Genomic DNA, 21,044 nt, shown 5'->3' with positions numbered 1-21,044 from the left:
CCCGCAGCGACTCAGCACCGACCACAGGTATTGCCATTCTATGCTATCGAAGGCCTTATGTGCATCGAGGGAAACCACTACCCTCCTACCAGCATTCTCCGCCGGGATCTGCATATTAAGAAATAGCCTCCTCAAATTGATGGCAGTAGATTTATTAGGCATAAAGCCCGATTGGTCCGAATGAACCACCTTTTCTATCACCCTGGTCAGTCTGTTCGCCAGGGCCTTGGCCAAAATCTTAACATCAGTTGTTAAAAGTGATATCGGTCTATATGACTCCGGCAACCATGGGTTTTTTCCGGGCTTAGGAATGACCACAATAATGGCCTCCCTCATGGAAGTAGGCAATATTCCCCTCTCCAGTGACTCCTCAAATACCCCCAGCAATTTAGGCAGCAGCTCCTCAGAAAAAGTTCTATAGGTCTCAACAGGGATGCCATCAGCCCCCGGAGCCTTCCCCCCCGCCATGGACCCCAAGGCACCCTCCAGCTCCTCCACCGTAAGCGGCATATCTAACCAATCTCTATCCCCAACTTCTAGGGTAGGTAAATTTGCCTCTTCAAGAAATCTGTCAATTTCTCCCTGTCTGTGCCCCGTTTGTGATGTATATAATCTGCTATAGAATCCCTTAAAACCTTCCAAGATTTGGACCCCCTGTGTTACAATATTACCACTCTCCAATTCTAAGGCATATACGTGTGACGAATCCCTCTGTGCAGATGTTATCACTGATAGCAGGTGGCCCACCTTCTCTCCTTCCGCGTAAAAGGCCTCTTTTTGGAAAGCCCTCTTCCTTTCAGCTCTGTGTAAGTGCAATTTGTTCACCTCCTCCTGAGCCGCCCTCATACGGTTCATGTTATCCTGTGTACGCGAATTACTCAATGCAGCCTCCGCCGCCCTCAATTCCTCAAATATCACTTTATCAGCGTCCCTTGTTTGTGTTTTATGCCTAGATATCTCTTTGGATAATATTCCCCTCAAATAAGCTTTCATGGTGTCCCAAACCACATGTTTCGCTGCACTACCATCATTAAATGTAAAGAATTCCTTTTCTTCCCCAATCTTTCCCATATCAAGAATTTGTAACCAGAAGGGATTAATCTTCCACCCCAATTTAGCCATCTCCCCAAGGCCTTCAATTTGTAATGATACTACCAATGGGCTGTGATCCGACACTACTCTGGGCATATAATCCACCTCCTGTACCAGCCTATCCATTGCTTCATTACCCAGGGCCATATCAATACGGGATAAAGTGCCATATGTCGCCGAATAACAGGAGAAACAGAATGTATCAGTGTTACGCACCCTCCACAAGTCCTTCCATGCCACTTCTCTCAAATAACTGCCGAACACTGTTAAATTCCCCTCCTTCTTCAATATAGCATGTTTCCCCCTATCCCAGTGATCATCAATAATATTGTTAACATCTCCAATTATGAGCAATGGGACTCCTCCCCACCTACCAGATATGTTGAGGATTTCCTGTAATTTTTTCCCCGAGTACGGTGGAGGAATATACACTGACACGACACATATCAGTCTAGCGAACACCCTACACACAAGGAATACATATTGTCCATCATTATCTATTACCACCTCTACCTCCTCGAATGGTACGCTTGTATGCACAAGGATTGACACTCCCCTAGCATAAGCCGAGAATGTCGCATGGTATGCCTTCCTCACCCATCTCTTATTCAATATACCGGTTTTTTCTTTAACTAAATGAGTCTCTTGAAGGCACACCAGCGAGGGTCTCTGTTTCAAAATATATTGCAATATAGCCTTACGTCTTGTATCAATCGAAAGACCCCTAACGTTCCAGCTCAAAATTTTGACCCTATCTCCCATCATTTTGCATAATAGTAAAATTTCCCCTCTTCCCTCCATTGGTCTCCCTTGTCCCTCTAAACTGGTCCCCCCTACCCAGAATTCCCCCCCCCAACCTTCATCATTACAAAGTAAACCTTACCCTTCCCTCAATAACTTCCCTCCCCAGAACTTTATAACAATCAACTTATAATCTCCTTCTCCCTCTCTGTATGAGAAAGGGGAACGTGCTGTCGCAGTCTCAACAGTGGCTCAAAAGCCGACACCAACCTCCAATAGGTTAACACTCTCCTACTGTCGTTCCTCCCCCCGCCCTATATAAACAGAATATAGAAACAGTTGCGCCGCCGAACACAACTTTAACACACAGGAACCAGACATCAGGTTCCTCTAGTAATATTTCAGAATCAACCAACAATTCAACTTTCTTCTCCCTCAAAACCATCGCAATAGCCAGAAGTCCACATCTGATCCTCCTCAACGGGTCTTTTCTGCTCCAATACGTTTCGCATTTAAATCCAGCCAATGAGACACCTCCTCAGGATTTTGAAAAAAGTGGACCTTTTCCATGGCCACCACACGTAGTTTAGCTGGATACAGCATAGAGTAGGCCAGACCCAGTTCACGCAAGCGTCTTTTAGCCTCTCCGAACTTCATCCTGAGCTTCTGTACAACTGTGGAATAGTCAGGGTATATAGATATTCGGTTGCCGTCAATAGTTAGTTCCTCAATATTGCTGGCTTTTCTTAGCAGAATATCCCGGTCTCTGTAATTTAGGATTTTGGCTAGAAAGGTCCGTGGGGCGGAGCCAGGGGGCAAAGGTCTGGTCGGCACCCGGTGGGCTCTTTCGACCGCAAAAAGTTTTGTGAGACTGTCCCCTCCAACCTTAGTTTTCAGCCATGTCTCAATAAAGTCAGTGGGGTTATTTCCTTCTGCCTTTTCAGGCACGCCAATAATTCTCAAATTGTTCCTGCGCGAACGATTCTCCAAATCATCAGTTTTAAACTCTAAACTCCGCAATGCGCTGGATATATTTTTTCTCTCTTTTTGCCATTTCAGCTATCTGATCTTCTGCACCTCCCACACGTTCCTCCAGAATTTCCACTCTCCCCTCCATTTTGTGCATAGCTGAACGAAAAGAGGCCACTCCCCCTTCAGATCGTCTACCTGGACAGTTAGGGTTGTTAAAGTGGACTTGCAAAACAACACTGCAGAAAATATGTCTTTCAGGGTCGGCTCCCCGGCCCCATCACCACTCACAGACCCCATTTGTGCAGCATTATCCTGGGTCTGCTCAGCTACTGCATTGAAAGGATCAGACCTCATGTCTGTTACCATACTATTTGTTATGGGGGATCCACTCACTATCTCCTCTGCCTGTGCCCCGGATCTCACATCCCTCCGCTCCCCTGAGTCTCTCTCTTCTCCTGTTACCTTTCCACCAGTTTCTTGTACAAGCCGCTCTGAGTGTTCCGCCCTGGCAAACTGCTCCAGCCGGGCGATCACCTCCAGTCTTCTCTGATAGGCAGCATCTGCCTTTGCCGCCTCTTCTGCAGCGCTGTCGGCGCCATCTTGTGAGCGCGTGCTGCCCGCCATCCCGGGCTCTTTCTGCCGTCTGCGCGTCATTTTGCTGATTTCCCCCACAGCGCGGCCGGCTCCCTCCGCTCCTCGGGGACTCAGAAGCTCCTTCCACAGGTACTCGGCGTTCGGCGGCGCCGCTAATAGTGCAGGATCACCTGTCGGGCATTAGGAGAGGTCCGGCACACGTCCGCCCACATCTCCTGCTAGGCCACACCCCCAAATACGTCTTTATTAATTGTCACTGTGATGGAACATTATTACTGGACCAGGCAGTGAAGAAACAAGACCAGTAAGGTGAGTATTTTTTACTGCATATATTATTTAAGTTTTTTTCCATTACAAAACACATTTTTGAGCATTTAAAAAAAAAAATAAATTGCTTCCCACTAGGGTTGAGCGACCTTTACATTTATAGGATCGGGTCGGGTTTCACGAAACGCGACTTTTTCAAAAGTCGGGTCGAGTGAAATCGGCCGATCCTATAAAAAAGTCGGGGTCGGCCGAAACTCGAAACCCAATGCAGTGCATTGGGTTTCCAATGGTTCCCAGGGTCTGAAGGAGCGAAAACTCTCCTTCAGGCCCTGCGATCCATATTTAAGTGTAAAATAAAGAATTAAAATAAAAAATATCGCTATACTTACCATCTGATGCGCCCTGGTACTAAGCGGGAACCTTCCTTCTTTAGAATCAGCCTTCCAGGACCTTGCGGTGACGTCGCGGCTTGTGATTGGTCGCGCGGCCGCCCATGTGACCGCTCGCGCGACCAATCACAAGCCGCGACGTCACCGAGGGTCCTGGAAGGGCTGATTCTTAGGAAGGAAGGCTGCCGGAAAGAAGCCGAGGGTGAGAATATTGCTATTAGGTATATACTCACCCTCGGACGCGCCCTGCTTCTTTCCGGCAGCCTTCCTTCCTAAGAATCAGCCCTTCCAGGACCCTCGGTGACGTCACGGCTTGTGATTGGTCGCGCGAGCGGTCACATGGGCGGCCGCGCGACCAATCACAAGCCGCGACGTCACCGCAAGGTCCTGGAAGGCTGATTCTAAGGAAGGAAGGTTCCCGCTTAGTACCAGGGCGCATCAGATGGTAAGTATAGCGATATTTTTTATTTTAATTCTTTATTTTACACTTAAATCTGAATTCCGATACCAATTCCCGATATCTTAAACATATCGGGAATTGGTATCGGAATTCCGATTCCAGATTCAGAAGATCGCCGACTTCATGGCCGACCCCACACAGGGGTCGGGTCGGGTTTCATGAAACCCGACTGTGCCAAAAGTCGGCGACTTCTGAAAATTGCCGACCCGTTTCGCTCAACCCTACTTCCCACATAACGTTTTGTGTAAAGTATTCAGCTTTGCTTTTTTTTTTTTTTTTTACAGAGAGAAGAAAACAGAAACTTGCTAAAGAGAGGGCTGGACAGTCAAGGGTAAAAGTTAGTTTTTCATTTTTATTTATTTACTTTTATATACCTTTTTCTTTTTTTAAAGTGGATGTATCGCCAGATTTCACAATTCAAACTGCATGAACACCATTGCATTAACAAACACCGTATTTTGTGGACTATAAGATGCATTGGACCATAAGACGCATCCCAAATTTTGGGGAGGAAAATATTTTCTTTAATAAAATGGTGGTGCGTCTCTTATAGTCCACTTTTACTGAAGCTTACTGGGGATGAGGGGGGGTGGCTGCGGTGGAGCATTGTCCCAGGAGACAGGATCACTACTGCAGGAAGCTGTCGGTGGCGGGAGGAGTAAAGCGATGTTGCGGGACCCGGGCTAGGAGGATGGAGTATGAGGCGGTGTGAGGCTGCAGCATGCCTCAGGCTTTCACAAAATGTCAGTGTAGTCCTTGTACTTACCATTGTTTTCACTGTGGTGGACTGTAAGGGAAATTGGGTGCCTCCGGCAGCACTCGCGCAGATTAAGATCTCGGGGGGATTACAAGTTCTTGGCTCCTGAGATCTCAATCTACGCATCCACTGACTTTGGGGCCCTCTTTCCGAAGTCCACCGCAGTGAAAACAATGGGACTATACTGACATTTTGTGAAAGCCTGGGGCCCGCCGCAGCCTTGCACCGCCGAACACCCCCCCCCTTCCCTCCCAGCCCAGAGACCGCAACATCGCTTTACTCCTCCTGCCGCCGCCAGCTTCCTGCAGCAGCAACCCTGCCTCATGAGACCACACTCTAGCCCCCCACCCATTAGCTATATTTGGATTCTAAGACACACCCTCATTTTGCCCCCCAAATTTGGAGAGAGTGTCTCATCTGAAAATACAGTCAATGTTAGACCCAATGAGGTTTTTGAATAAATAGCACCTTTACATTGTGCGATGACAAAGTAGACTATTTTTTTAGTATTCATTGTATTTCAATACTCTCATCGTTTTCAAGATGATTTCTTGCTGTCAGTTACTACTAAGTTGGTGTACTTACTCTAAAAATCATTGCCTGAATGCCTGTATATTCTTTCATGAAAGTGCTTACCTTAATATCAGGATTATACAGCCATTGCAAAGAAATTATAAAGCTACATTTTTATACTTTGTGTCTTTGAAAATTACGGTAATATAAACCGTCCTGTTTCATCTATTCCATATTGTTTGACAATTTCAGCTAGCTGTGATGTAGGCTGTGTGCACATGGTGTGTTTTTGCTGCACTTTCCCCTCTAGTATTTCCAGTGTGTGTTTTTTTTTTTTTGGTTTTTTTTTTCTGCAGCATGTCAACTTTCTGCGGATTTTTAGTGTTTTTCACCCATTGACTTTGACATTTAGTCAGTCAAATCCACAGCAAAAACGCAGGTATAAAAATAATGGTGGATTTGCTGCGTTTTTACAAATATGCAGTGGTGTTTCCCACTCTGACATCTGTTTGTGACAGCATAGGCAAACGCCGACACGGCACTTCTGATCGTCGGGAACGTTACTCCAGAAAACCATACCTGTGTCAGATGTTAGTGTGACCCCACAGCTGTGACTGTGACTCGCGGTAAAAAAGCTTACTGCAGGTGTCGACTGATGAGACAACTACTTCCAAAAGGCTGCATCTGCTGTCACTGATAAGTGATAGCCAGTGCCGCTTATGGGAGAAGTAGTCTCTCGTCAGCTGCCGCCTGTGTTCAAACTTAAAATAAATAAAGCATTGAAAATAATTAAGTACATATTCAAATTAAAAATAAAAAAAATAGGAATTGGACCTGGTAATTTTTACTTCCAGGAGTGCATCATGACAGCACGACAAGAGGTTAGTCCTATTCATCCTCTAGGGACAAGAAACAAACAAGAGATTAAAAGCCCCCCCCCCTTCTGCCTCACCCCCAGTGTCTTTTATAGTGATGAGCTAACACACTCATTGCTCGGGTTTTCCCGAGCACGCTCGGGTGGTCATCGGAGCATTTGTGACTGCTCGGAGATTGTTTTCCTTGCCGCAGCTGCATGATTTGTGGCTATTAGACAGCTTGATTACATGTGGGGATTCCCTAGCAAGAAGGCGACCCCCACATGTACTCAGGCTGGCTAGCAGCTGAGGCATGTAAATCATGCAGCTGATGCAAGGAAAACTAAATCTGAGTAGTCACAAATACTCAGAGACCTCCCGAGCATGCTCGGGAAAACCCAAGCAACGAGTATACTCACTCATCACTAGTCTTTTATCAATCAATACACCAGGATGGATGCAACTCTATTTTATTGAATTCCTACATACAAATGTTAACGTCGCATCAGCTTTAGAATTCAGGGGATTTAATGTAATGGTGCTGTCATGATGGACTACTGGAAATACAATTACCTGTAGGTCTAATTCCTCTTTTCCACAGGACGTCCCTCATGACAGCACGACAGGAGAAATACCAAACAAATGGCATTCTAGGGCGGAACCACTGCCTGCAGGACCTTTCGTCCGTAAGCTAATTGCTGACCTGACATCACTTCTAGCTTGTAGTTCTTACAAAAGATCGTTATATTAATCCAAGTTTCGGCCCTACAGATTTAGTCTATGGAGCCCTGTTCTTTAGGCCCAAGATACAGAAATCACCCTTGTGGAGTGTGCTTTAATTTTAAGCAGGGGATCTTTTTCTCTGACTCATGCTAACGATATGGTTGCTGTTATCCACCTAGATAAAGTTGACTTAGAGGCTTTTTTGCCCTTATTCTTTCCTGCATATTGTATGCATAAGTTTGAGTCCTGCCTCCAAGGAGCTGTGACTTCTTCATAGCGCATCACTGCCCTTCTTACGTGCAATATGTGAAACCGCCTCTCTTTCTTGTTTTTTGGGAGATAACAAAAAGATGGAATAACAATTTCCTGGCTCAAATATGTCTCAACAAAAAGGACAGGTCGAGCTTAAATATTAAGCGATCCTCTAGGATCTGTAAATGGGGATCCCTGATTGAGTGAAATCCAGGCACTGTCAAACATTTTGCTGAGATTATTGCAACCAGGAATTCAGTCTTCATGGAGAGAAAGTTGATGCTGGATTCCTCCTGGGGCTCAAAGGGATATCTGCTTAGTGTACCCAGCGCCAGGTTTAGGTCCCATGGTGCAATGGTCTCTCTGACTGTGGACCTCAACCTAGTAATGGCTCGATTGAACCTTGCAAGCCATGGTTGGTCTGCTAAAGGGAAGTCCTTAAAGGGGTTAAGGGCAGAAATCTGTACCTTAGTGTGCCAGGCTGCAGGCCCATCTCAAATCTTTTCTGGAGGAACTCCAGTATTCTGGGAATGTCTGGACTGGCTGCGACCGAAGTAGATTCCCTCACGTACAAAAATAATCTTTTCCATATCTTGGAATAGATCGCTGATGTCACTGGTTTCCTACTTGCCTGCATGGTAGTTATCACCTTGTCTGATAACACCTTGGAGTTTAGGATTTTCCAGGCTGTCAGGTGTAGAAGGCGAGAATCTTGGTGCCAAAGGGGACGCTGGGAGAGCAGTTCGCATCTGTCTGGAAGGGGAACCTCATCTTCTAATCCCATGTGGCTTAACACTGGAAACCAACTCCTCTTGAGCCAGAAGGGGGCTACCAATAACACTGTGGCTTGTTCTTCCTTGATTTTCCTCAGAACTCTTGGAATAAGGGTGAAAGGGGGTTGTCCCTTGTCTATGGAGAAGAACCTTGCCAGCTTTGCATTTTTCTGGGTTGCAAACAGGTCAATATGCTGCATCCCCTATCTCCGGGTCAGCTGGTGAAACACTTCTAGGTTCAATTCCCACTCGGAGGACCATAGTTTTTCCCTGCTGAGAAAATCTGGTGTTATATTTTTGGAGTCTTTCAAGTTCACTGCCGAGATAGACAACAAGTTCCTTTCTGCTCACTGAAATATATGTTCTGCTAAGGTCTGTAGGAGATGGCCTCTCGGACCTCCTTGGTGCCGCAGAAAGGAGACCGCTGTGATGTTGTCCGAAAGAACCTTCACATGACTACCTCTGACCGTATCCTGACAACGCTGCAGAGTCTCTCATACTGCCTTTAGGTCTCTGTAGTTGGAAGATCTTCTCTGGTCCTCCCGGCACCATGTACCCTGCAGGTATCGACCCTCCACCTCTGCGCCCCATCCTTTCAAACTTATGTCAGTGGTAATATGGATGCAGGGAGAAAGGATCCAAGGTGCTCCTCTTTTGAGATTGTTCCCGGATGTCCACCAAGATAGGGAACTTTTTAGATTGGCCGGGATTTCCAATTTTCTGTCTAGACCCGAGTGATGTCTGTTCCAGACCTTAAGTACCGAACCTTGAATCCGTCTTGAATGAGCCTGACTCTATCGTGCGCTTGGAATGCAGGATGTCATCAGGCCTAGGATCCCTATGACATATCTGATGGAGACTGTCCTCTTCCTCTGCAATGCTTGGATCCTGCTTCTGATCTCTTCTTGTTTTGCCTGGGGCAGAGAAGTTATCCTGCAATGGGAATCAAGGAGGACGCCTAGAAACACCTTCTGAGTACTAGGGTGTAGGTCTGACTTTTCCCAGTTTGCTTGCCAACCCAGGCCCTCTAGAATGTTGATATTCTGGGCCAGCTGCTGATTGAGGAGGATCGCTGAGTCTGCTACTAGCAGGTTGTTGTCTAGGTATGGGACCACGATAACTCCTTTCCTTCTCAGAAAAGCTGCTACCTCCGTCATTATCTTTGTAAAGATGCGAGGGGCTGAGCATAGGCCGAATGGAAGGCACATAAACTGGAAATGGGGGTCTGATCCCTGATGATCTAATGCAAACCTCAAATATTGGCAGTGGTTTTGGTGAACTGAAACATGATAGTATGCGTCTTAGATAGCGATGAGCGAATATACTCCTTGCTCTGGTTTTCCCGAACACGCTCCGGTGGTCTCCAAGTATTTGTGACTGTTCGGAGATTTAGTATTTGTTGATGCTGCTGCATGATTTACAGCTATAGTAACTCTCACAGCATTCAATAGGTCATCCATATTTTCGAATGAGAAAAAGTACTTCTTCCTCTCCTCTGACGGCCTCTGGGAAAAAATCTTTTTCTCCCTCCTCCTCATAAAAAGAGTACTGGTACGCTTCCTCTGAGGACTTCTCCATCTCCCACCTGGCCCTTTTGTGACTGGAAGTGCCTGGGTCTGGCTGTGGCGGGATGAGATTGGAAACCATGCTCTGGACCTCTTCCCTAGTTATAGCCCGCATATCTGTTGAGAACGCTTGTTGTTCTTTCTGAAATTTTGCAACACACTCGGTACATAACTGTTTTCTCCTAGCTTTGTGTTGCTTGTCGGGCATCTCCTCATTCTCTTCTGGGAAGAGGAACTTTATCTTAAGGGAGTCCCTTTATCCTAATATGAAGCGGGGAACATTTTTGCATTCACTCTGCATGGCCACCATGGATTTGTATTTGGTGAGGCAGGCGCTATGGGGTTAAGGCCCCGTCTCACATAGCGATTTACCAACGATCACGACCAGCGATACGACCTGGCCGTGATCGTTGGTAAGTCGTTGTGTGGTCGCTGGGGAGCTGTCACACAGACCGCTCTCTCCAGCGACCAACGATCAGGGGAACGACTTCGGCATCGTTGAAACTGTCTTCAACGATGCCGAAGTCCCCCTGCAGCACCCGGGTAATCAGGGTAAACATTGGGTTACTAAGCGCAGGGCCGCGCTTAGTAACCCGATGTTTACCCTGGTTACCAAAAAAAACCAAACAGTACATACTCGCCTTTCGGTGTCCGTCAGGTCCCTTGCCGTCTACTTCCTGCTCTGACTGAGTGCCGCCGTACAGTGAGAGCAGAGCGCAGCGGTGACGTCACTGCTGTGCTCTGCTCTCACTGTACGGCCGGCACTCAGTCAGAGCAGGAAGCAGACGGCAAGGGACCTGACGGACATCAGATGGTGAGTATGTACTGTTTGGTTTTTTTTTTACATTTACGCTGGTAACCAGGGTAAACATCGGGTTACTAAGCGCGGCCCTGCGCTTAGTAACCCGATGTTTACCCTGGTTACCAGTGAAGACATCGCTGGATCGGTGTCACACACACCGATTCAGCGATGTCAGCGGGACCTCAACGACCAAAAAAGGTCCAGGCCATTCCGACACGACCAGCGATCTCACAGCAGGGGCCTGATCGCTGGTACGTGTCACACATAGCGAGATCGCTACTGAGGTCGCTGTTGCGTCACAAAACTAGTGACTCAGCAGCGATCTCGCTAGCGATCTCGCTATGTGAGACTGGGCCTTTACTCATGCTGGCCAAGGACTGCTCTGCTGGTGCTTCTCAGTGGGGTGGATTAACCTCCATGGTTCAGACTGTGCACACGACACAATTCTGTCAGCACCCTTTTATAGGGTCTAACCTTGTCTAGGTAGCCTTCAGATTACCTCCACAGACCTTCCATGCGTTCCTGGTTGGAACGCACTCTGCATTGCCTCGATCGGAAGTGCCCTTCTAAACCGGAAGTGTGCACCATCAAAAGGCGTCCCCGTCCGGAAATGCATTCTATGATGGAATGCACGCTTATCTGTGCAACCAGAAGTCAGCCGGCGACAGCGTGGAGCCGGGAGTCCTCGGGAGAGGGAAGCGGCATCATCGGGAGCTCTTGCCTGCTCCACCGACAGGCTGAGGGAACCCCGCCCAGTGTGGTATCGGCTTCGGAGCCTCTTGACAGCAGGAAGGGATCCTGCCATTGCCCTGATGCTACTGCATCAGAATGAAAAGGTGTTAAACCAAGAAATTACATCACAAAACATTTTTTTTATATATTTATTTAGCTCAAAAAAGCCTTCATTACTGTACAAAAACTCACCAAAAAAGGTGGCAAAAGGTGCATTTTTGCCACAGCGTTTTTGCTGCCAAGAGATGCAGAAACCTTTTCAGAAATGTCTGCAAGCAAATACAGGAAAGAAATATATCTTGGTATTATGTTAGCCAGTAGATAGAAAAATATTTAGAATTGAGAGTCCTCAGTGGTTGCTACCTTTTAATGGCTAACTGAAAAGATGGTAACAAATTGCAAGCTTTCGAGACTACATACGTCTCTTCATCAGGCAAAGACTAAAACAAATTCTGAAGAATCACATATTTATGCACAACATAGTATAGAAAAAAAAAAAAAAGGGAGAGGGGAAAAAAACCATGGATAAGCCAGGTGACATGAAGCAGAATTGCCATGGGTGATAAACAATTGCGTCCATAAATATTGGGCCAATTCTTAGATAAGGATTGTTTTATTGTCCTGTGATTAGGGTCTGGTTCTGTTGTGATGACCCCACATGGTATGATGGGCAAGTTCATTAGTTGATGTAAAAAGACATAAATCCGTGTGACACATTCATTCCTGCATTTAGAGTGTCAAAGGTCGTCATCAGTTTATATTCCCAGACTCTCCTGTCTTTCTGCGATTTGAAGTTACCCTTTAATACAAGTAATTTCATGTCCATAATGTTATGATTTGGGAGACAGAAATGTATTGCCACAGGTATATCCATTCTTTTTTCTCTTATTGTATGGCGGTGAGCGTTCATCCTTGCTCTCAGTTTCTGCCCTGTCTCCCCCTCATACAGACCCCCAGTTGGACATTTAGTACAAATAATTAGGTACACCACATTAGAAGTGACGCAGCTGAAGGTACCTGGTATCTTGTAGTCCTGATGTGAATTGTGGATCTTTATCTTGTCCGTGGTCATTATAAATGGACAGGTTTTACATTTTTTTCTGGTTGCAAGGAAAGGTACCTGCAGCTGTTGGAGAAGACAGGGAGCTCTTGACAATGATGCTTCTTAGATTTGGGGGCTGCCTAAAACACAGTAGTGGGGGGTCTGGAAAAATTGCTTGTAGTCGGGCATCTTTTTGCAGTAAAGGTTGTAATTTCCGTGCAGCTCCCCTTAGCGCCTCCAGATTTGGATTGTAGGTAACTACTAGAGGTACCCGGTTATTTTCTTCTTTAGTTTTGTAATGTAGCAGGTGATTCCTTGATATTCTGGTGGCTCTTGTGATCTGATTTTCAATTGTTCTTGGATGGTAGCCCTGATTCAAAAAGGTCTTTCTGAGGCGACCTCAATCCTTATCTAAGAATTGGCCCAATATTTATGGACGTAACTGTTCATCACCCATGGTAATTCTGCTTCATGTCACCTGGCTTATCCATGGTTTTTTTCCCCTCTCCCTTTTTTTTTTTTTTTCTATACTGTGTTGTGCATAAATATGTGATTCTTCAGAATTTGTTTTAGTCTTTGCCTGATGAAGAGACGTATGTAGCCTCGAAAGCTTGCAATTTGTTACCATCTTTTCAGTTAGCCATTAAAAGGTATCAACCACTGAGGACTCTCAATTCTAAATATTTTTGCAAGCAAATACTCAGTGTGTACAAAGCCTTAGAGAACCTGGCGGACTGTGTGCACTACCCCTGTTGCAAATAGTTTGGAATGTTTATCTTTTAAGTCTGCTGGCACATCCACAGCAGATAAAAAGGTTTACAACTTTAAACTTGGATATTTGATAAATGAAGAACACATGTTAAGATACAGGTGCTTCTCACAAAATTAGAATATCCTCAAAAAGTGCATTCGGTTTCAGTTCTTCAATACAAAAAGTGAAACTAGTATATTACATAGTCATTACAAACAGAGTGACTATTTCAAGTGTTTATTTCTGTTAATGTTGAGGATTATGGCTTAAAGCCAATGAAAACCCAAAAGTCGTTATTTCAGTAAATTATAGTTAAAAAAATAGTAAATTGTTTAACACCAGTTTGAAAAATGACTTTAAAAATCTGAAATGTTAGCCTACTGAAATATACACTACTCAAAAAAATAAAGGGAACACTAAAATCCCACATCCTAGATATCACTGAATGAAATATTCCAGTTGTAAATCTTTATTCATTATATAGTGGAATGTGTTGAGAACAATAAAACCTAAAAATGATCAACGTAAATAACTAATATCCCACGGAGGTCTGGAGTTGGAATGATGCACAAAGTGGAAAATGAAGTTATAGGCTCCTCCAACTTCAGTGGAAATGCCTCAAGACAAGGAAATGATGCTCAGTAGTGTGTGTGGCCTCCACGTGCCTGTATGACCTCCCTAAAACGCCTGGGCATGCTCCTGATGAGGCAGAGGATGGTCTCCTGATGGATCCACTCCCAGACCTAGACTAAAGCCTCCACCAACTCCTGGACAGTCTGTGGTGCAATGTGACGTTGGTGGATGGTGCGAGACATGATGTCCCAGAGGTGTTCAATCGGATTCAGGTCTGGGGAACGGGCGGGCCAGTCCATAGCTTCAATGCCTTCATCTTGCAGGAACTGCTGACACACTCCAGCCACATGAGGTCTGGCATTGTCCTGCATTAGGAGGACCCAGGGCCAACCACACCAGCATATGGTCTCACAAGGGGTGTGAGGATCTCATCTCGATACCTAATGGCAGTCAGGCTATCTCTGCCGAGCACATGGAAGGCTCTGCGGCCCTCCATAGAAATGCCACCCCACACCACTACTCACCCACTGCCAAACTGGTCATGCTGAAGGATGTTGCAGGCAGATCGCTCTCTATGGCGTCTCCAAACTGTCACATGTGCTCAGTGTGAACCTGCTTTCATCTGTGAAGAGCACAGGGCGCCAGTGGTGAATTTGCCAATCCTGGTGTTCTGTGGCAAATGCCAAGCGTCCTGCACTGTTTGGCTGTGAGCACAAGCCATATCTGTGGACATCGGTCACTCAGACCATTCTCATGGAGTCGGTTTCTAACCTTTTGTGCAGACACATGCACATTTGTGGCATGCTGGAGGTCATTTTGCTGGGCTCTGGCAGTGCTCCTCCTTTTCCTCCTTGCACAAAGGCTGAAGTAGTGGTCCTGTTGCTGGGTTGTTGCCCTCCTACAGCCCCATCCACATCTGATGTACTGGCCGGTCTCCTGGTAGCGCCTCTGGACACTTCCCTGACACACTGCAAACCTTCTTGCCACAGCATGCATTGATGTGCCATCCTGAATAAGCTGCACTACCTGAGTCACTTGTGTGGGTTGTAGAGTCCATCTCATGGTACCACGACTGTGAAAGTACAACCAACATTCAAAAGTGACCGAAACATCAGCCAGAAAGCATTGGTACTGAGATGTGGTCTGTGGTCCCCACCTGCAGAACCACTCCTTTATTGAGTGTGTCTTGATAATTGCCAATAATTTCCATCTGTTGTCTATTCCATTTGCAGTACAGCATGTGAAATTGATTGTCAAACAGTGTTGCTTCCTAAGTGGATAGTTTGATTTCAAAGAAGTTTGATTTACTTGGATTTATATTCTGTTGGTTTAAGTGTTCCCTTTATTTTTTGAGCAGTGTATGTTCAGTAAATGCACTCAATACTTGGTCGGGTCTCCTTTTGCATCAGTTACTGCATCAATGTGGCGTGGCATGAGGGCGATCAACCTGTGGCACTGCTGAGGTGTTGTGGAAGCCCAGGTTGCCTTGATGGCAGCCTTCAGCTCATCTGCATTGTTGGGTATGGTGTCTATCCTCTTCCTCTTGACAATACTCCATAGATTGTCTATGGAGTTAAGGTCAGGCGAGTTTGCTGGCCAATCAAGCACAGTGATACTGTTGTTTTTAAACCAGGTATTGGTACTTTTGACAGTGTGTGCTGGTGCCAAGTCCTGCTGGATAATGACTTTTCCATCCCCGAAAAGCTTTTCGGGACAAGGAAGCATGAAGTCCTCTAAAATTTCCTGGTAGACAGCTGTGGTGACTTTGGTCTTGATAAAACACAATGGACCTACATCAGCAGATGACATGGCTCCCCAAACCATCAGTGATTGTGGAAACTTCACACTAGACCTCAAGCAGCTTGGAATGTATGCCTCTCCATTCTTCCTCCAGGCTCTGGGACCTTGATTTCCAAATGAAATGCAAAATTTACCTTCATCTGAAAACAACACCTCGGACCACTGAGCAACAGTCTAGTTCTTCTTCTCCTTGGCCCAGGTAAGACGCTTCTGGCGTTGTCTATTGGTCATGAGTGGCTTGACATAAGGAATGTGACAATTGTAGCCCATGTCCTGGATACGTCTGCGTGTGGTGGCTCTTGAAGCAATGACTCCAGCTGCAGTCCACTTCTTGTGAATCTCCCCCAAATTTTTGAATGGCTTTTTCTTGACCATCCTTGCAAGGTGCTCCTTTTTCTACCACACGTTTTCCTTCCACTCAACTTTCCATTAATATGCTTGGATACAGCACTTTGTGAACAACCAACTTCTTTAGCACTGATGTTTTGTGGCTTGCCCTCCTGGTGGAGTGTGTCAATGACTGCCTTCTGAACATCTGTCAAGTCAGCAGTCTTCCCCATGATTGTGGAGCCTACTGAAACAGACTAAGGGACCTTTTTAACGCTTAGGAAGCCTATGCAGACGTCTTTTTTTTAATTATTCTAATTTGCTGAGTTAATGACCTTTGGGTTTTCATTGGTTGTAAACCTTAATCCTCAACATTAACAGAAATAAATACTTGTCTTACTGAAATGTAACTTTTTGATGATATTCTAATTTTGTGAGAAGCACCTGTATATTACAAAGTTTCTTATTTTATCAGAGAAATCTGCATCTTTCCCCTCCTGGACTGACCAGTCATTCTCAATTCACAAGTAAAATCTGTATTCAGAGAAGACAGAATGTTTAATTACTGAGCTTAAGAAAGGGGGAGTTTATGTACATAAACTCTTATCAGTAGCACCAGCCATCTCCTATCTCAGTAATGAAACATTCTGTCTTCACTGAATACGGATCTCGCCCATGAATTAAGACTTTTTGGAATACATTTTCAGACCAGTAGGCGAAAGAGAGATTTTGCGGAGATATATTATAAAGTCGCTTATTTCCATGTGTTTTTTTTTTTTTTTTTTTTAAATAAAAATTAGAACAGTTTCTGCCACACATACTTTGAAAAATGTAATTGAACACAAGAACATAGCCTTAATTTCTTCATAATGTTGATGATTATTCTATTATAATTGTTCATTTAGTTGATACGTAGACATTTTGTATTTTTTTTTTTTTTTTTATTGCCTGAAGTGTGAGAAAGTTTAAGGCTAAATTCCTAATAGCTACGATGGCTGTTTTATGGTTTGTATTTTTCTCTTAGCTGCCTGATCTTAAAGATGCCGAGGCTGTTCAGAAGTTTTTCTTGGAAGAAATTCAGCTTGGGGAGGAGTTACTTGCACAAGGTTGTAATTTTTATATTGGTCACATTTATTTTTCATTTTATTAGTTGGGCTGGGGCTACTCAGCAACTGTGGTTGCGATGCTGGTTGCGCAGCTAAAGATCAGTGTATGCCGCTACAACATTGCAGCATAATGCATGTGAATTTGGTCACATTGCGACCTGCAAGGTATCGTAACTAGAATGGACCCTTCTGATATTTTGTGACTTTCTTGCCACAGTTGCTGCACCTTCCTGGTCGCAATGCCACCCTATTTCATTATACTGCGATTTGGTAGTGGCATACAGCGATTTTTTTTTTTTTTTTGATTTTTTTTTTTCCTTTTGGGGGGCGGGGTTGTTATGTCATTTAATAAAAACTAGACTGTTATTTTATAAACCTTAATACCTGATCTGTTGCTTGATAAATGTCTCTGTATGGCCCCATGCATGTAGAAAAGCCGCGGAGACACCATCACGTGTTTCTCAATGCAAGCAATGAATAGCCAGGTCTTTCACCGGGAAGGAACAACCACGGGAAGGGCAGCATCCAAGAAAGGAAAACCACCTATGCCAAAACATGGTATCCATCCACAGACAGCTGTTTCGGGGTATTTGCCCCTCATCAGTGTGGAGTATAGCCCCAGCCCTTTTTTTTTTTTTTTTTTTTTTTTTTTATAATTGCAATTTTTTATTCAAATGTTCTCATATTCAACAAAGAACAGACTTGTAAAAAGGAATAAATATTAACAGATTGCAATGAAAACAAAATAAATCAGCTTTGTGACATAGATGTAACATATACCGTATTTTGTGGATTAGAAGACGCTCCGGATTAGAAGAAGACGCACCCCAAATTTTAAGGAGAAAAATAGGGGAAAAATAAAAAAAATAAAATGGTGCTTCTTATAATCCATGCGTTTTATTGCTTACCAGGGGTTGTGGCTGCGGTGAAGCGGGGTCCCAGGGTCGCTGCTGGAGGAGGCAAAAGTGCAGCGTTGCTGCATACCTCATCTCCTGAGATCTTGGTGCCAAAATCTCCATCTGCGCATGTGCCGCCCCCGGCAGCCATTTTCCTGGAATCCACTGCACAGGAAACCATGGAACTGCGGGGGGGCTCTGACCTTTCACAAAATGTTGGCAGAGCCCCTGCCGCATCGGAGACACCCGTAGCAGCACCAGAGACACAGACAGCGGTGCACCGCACATCCGAACACCCCCTCATCCCAGCCTTCGACCTGCAGCAACGCTCTACTCTTTCATCCTCCAGCCGGGACCCTGCACCACTGCTTCCGGTAAGGTATATCCGCATTATAAGACGTACCCCCATTTTTCGCCCCAGATTACAGGGGGAAAAAGTGCGTCTTATAATCCGAAAAATACGGTATATAAGAAATTTTGTGTTTCACAATAATTACAGACTAAAAAAAACAAAGGGGATACATATAAATAGACAGAAAGGAAAGGGGATGAATAATAGAATTAGGCTTACCGGTAATTCGGTTTCTAGGAACCTTCCACGACAGCCACTTCGGAGGTTGTCTTCCCCGCCCTAATAGGGGACAGGAACACAAAGAGGTTAAATACCCCTCCCCTTCCTGCAACCACCAGTGTTTTCCTGGACACTAGCATGTATAATTACCATGAAAAATGCAGGAATCATCCAATAAGAAAAATATCAAATAGGGAGGGAAATTAGTGCTGTCGTGGAAGGTTCCTAGAAACCGAATTACCGGTAAGCCTAATTCTGTTTTCTCTAGTCACCTTCCACAACAGCCACTTCGGAATAATACCAACAGCTAATTTCTCCAGGGAGGGACCACAGCCTGCAGAACCCGTCTGCCAAATGTTAAATTCCTATTGAAATTTAGCCTGTAATGTCTGGTGAACGTGTGGATGGACAACCAGGTGGCTGCTCTGCAGATCTGCTCTGATGAAGCATTCCCCCTCTCTGCCCATGATGTTGCCATCGCCCGGGTAGAATGTGCCTTCAGAGAAGCTGGTGGATCAAGTTTCTGTGATGAATAAGCCAGGCAAATAGAGTGCTTGATAGAATTTGCGATCGTATTTTTTGCCGCTTTCTTGCCTTCGTTCCGGCCTGAAAACTGTATGAATACATTTTGATCGATTCGCCAGGCTTCAGTCTGTTGTAAGTAATGTAGAACCACCCTTCGGACATCAAGGGTGTGAAAGGTCTCTTCCTTAGGGTTGGAGGGGTTTGGACAGAATGAGGGCAGCACAATATCCTGGTCCCTGTGGAAATCCGAGACCACTTTAGGAAGAAAAGACTGATCTAGTTTCAGTATAATGCTGTCCGTAGTGAATATGAGATAAGGTTCCTGTATCGACAGTGCCTGCAACTCCCCTATGCGTCTAGCCATAGTGATGGCGACTAAAAAAGACTGTATTGGGGGTTAGGTTTTTTTATAGTCCTTGAATCCAGGGGTTCAAATGGATTTTGAATTAGACCTTTGAGAACGATGTTGAGGTCCCAGGGTGGGACTTTGCTACGGAGTCTGGGACGCATCCTGGATGCTGAAATCATAAAGCGTTGATCCAGCGGTGGCCGGCTAAGTCCCTATCAAAAAAGCTGCTAAGGGCTGATGCTTGCACCTTGAGCGTGCTAGGAGTAAGGCCCATTTCTAATCCCTTCTGTAAGAAATCTAAGACCTGTGCAATATTGGGATGAAAAGGGGTCTGGGGATTCTGGGAGGTGCCAGGATGTAAATCTTTTCCAGACCTTGGCGTAGATGGCATTGGTGGCTTTTTGCTATTTTGGAGGGTCTGGATTACTTTATCCGAGAGACCTCTGGCTTTTAAGATTTTGGCCTTGTAACCATGCCGCCAGGCTCAGTTTGTGTAGATCCGGATGTAGTAGGGGACCCTGGTGAAGGAGGTCGACTTTCTGAGGTAGAAGCCAGGGACCTTCTAGGGCCATATCCAGTAGGTCGCTGTACCAGCTCCTGCCGGGCCATAGTGGTGCGATTAGGATTGTGGTAACTCGGTCCGTCCTGATCTTCTGTAGCGTTTTCGCCAGCGTGGGAATGGGTGGAAAGGCATATGCGAGGTTGAACCTCCACCGCTGTGAAAATCCATCTATCCCTTGCGCCCCATCCGAGTGATAAAGGGAGAAGAATGTCTTCATCTTTGCATTTTGTCCGTTGGCAAACAGGTCCACTTCTGGGATTCCCCACCTTGAGGTTAGGGACATGAACACGGTTTGGTCCAGGCACCACTCCCCTGGATGTATGTCTTTCCGGCTGAGAGAGTCCGCCTGAGTATTGTCTACTCCTCTGAGATGTACTGCCGTGACCGACAGAAGGTTCTTCTCTGCCCAGGAAAAGATTCTTGCAGCTATCTCTTTTAGACTGGCATACCTTGTTCCTCCCTGGTGTCGTAGGTAGGCCACTGTGGTCATGTTGTCCGAATAAATTCGAACGTGGTGATTTTGGATCAACGCAGATGACTCTTTTAAAGCTTGTTCTACGGCTTTCAGTTCCCATAGGTTCGAGGAACTGCTGCTGATGTCTGCTGGCTATCGTCCCTGGAAGTGGTAACTGTCCACCACTGCACCCCAGCCCCGTTTGCTGGCATCTGAGTGGAGTGTCTTCAGAGGAAGCTGGTCCTAGCTCACCCCCTTTTGAAGATTTTGGTAATCCAACCAACAGTTTAGAGCCGATTTTACGTAGCCGGGGAGAAAGATCCTTTGAGTCAAGGGGACCTGTCACTTCCTGGAGTGCAGGAGCACGTAGGTCTGCAGAGTTCGCGTGTGAGCCTGAGCCCAGGAGACTGCTTGGATGCATGCGGTCAGGGAACCTAGAGCAGGCATAGACTCCCTGAGGGTTGGTGCTCGCTGGTGTCTGAATTTGGTTATTCTCTGGACAAGGTCGATCTGACGATCTCTGGGTAGAAACGATGTTCTTTCTTTTGAGTCCAGAATAACCCCCAGGAACTTTCTCCTCGTGGAGGGACAGATTTCTGATT

The 21,044-nt window shown here is 45.6% G+C and overlaps 1 protein-coding gene across 2 annotated transcripts in view; it reads left to right on the top strand.

The window, feature by feature from the left end:
* The window catches only part of TOMM20 (translocase of outer mitochondrial membrane 20), a 41,022-nt gene that overhangs the window by 6,454 nt on the left and 13,524 nt on the right, over positions 1 to 21,044 (top strand). The window contains exons 2-3 of one of the 2 annotated variants that reach the window (XM_077289123.1): positions 4,800 to 4,846; positions 17,004 to 17,085. In XM_077289123.1, the coding sequence (XP_077145238.1) occupies positions 4,800 to 4,846; positions 17,004 to 17,085 (129 nt within the window). Of the gene's footprint in view, positions 1 to 4,799; positions 4,853 to 17,003; positions 17,086 to 21,044 lie in introns of both variants that reach the window. The other variant, XM_077289122.1, reaches the window with a different exon arrangement.

The sequence above is a fragment of the Ranitomeya variabilis genome, chromosome 2, assembly GCF_051348905.1.
Source record: "Ranitomeya variabilis isolate aRanVar5 chromosome 2, aRanVar5.hap1, whole genome shotgun sequence".
Classification (NCBI taxonomy): Eukaryota; Metazoa; Chordata; class Amphibia; order Anura; family Dendrobatidae; genus Ranitomeya; species Ranitomeya variabilis.
Note: the sequence above shows the minus strand (reverse complement) of the source record. Positions and strands in the feature narration are given on the sequence as shown.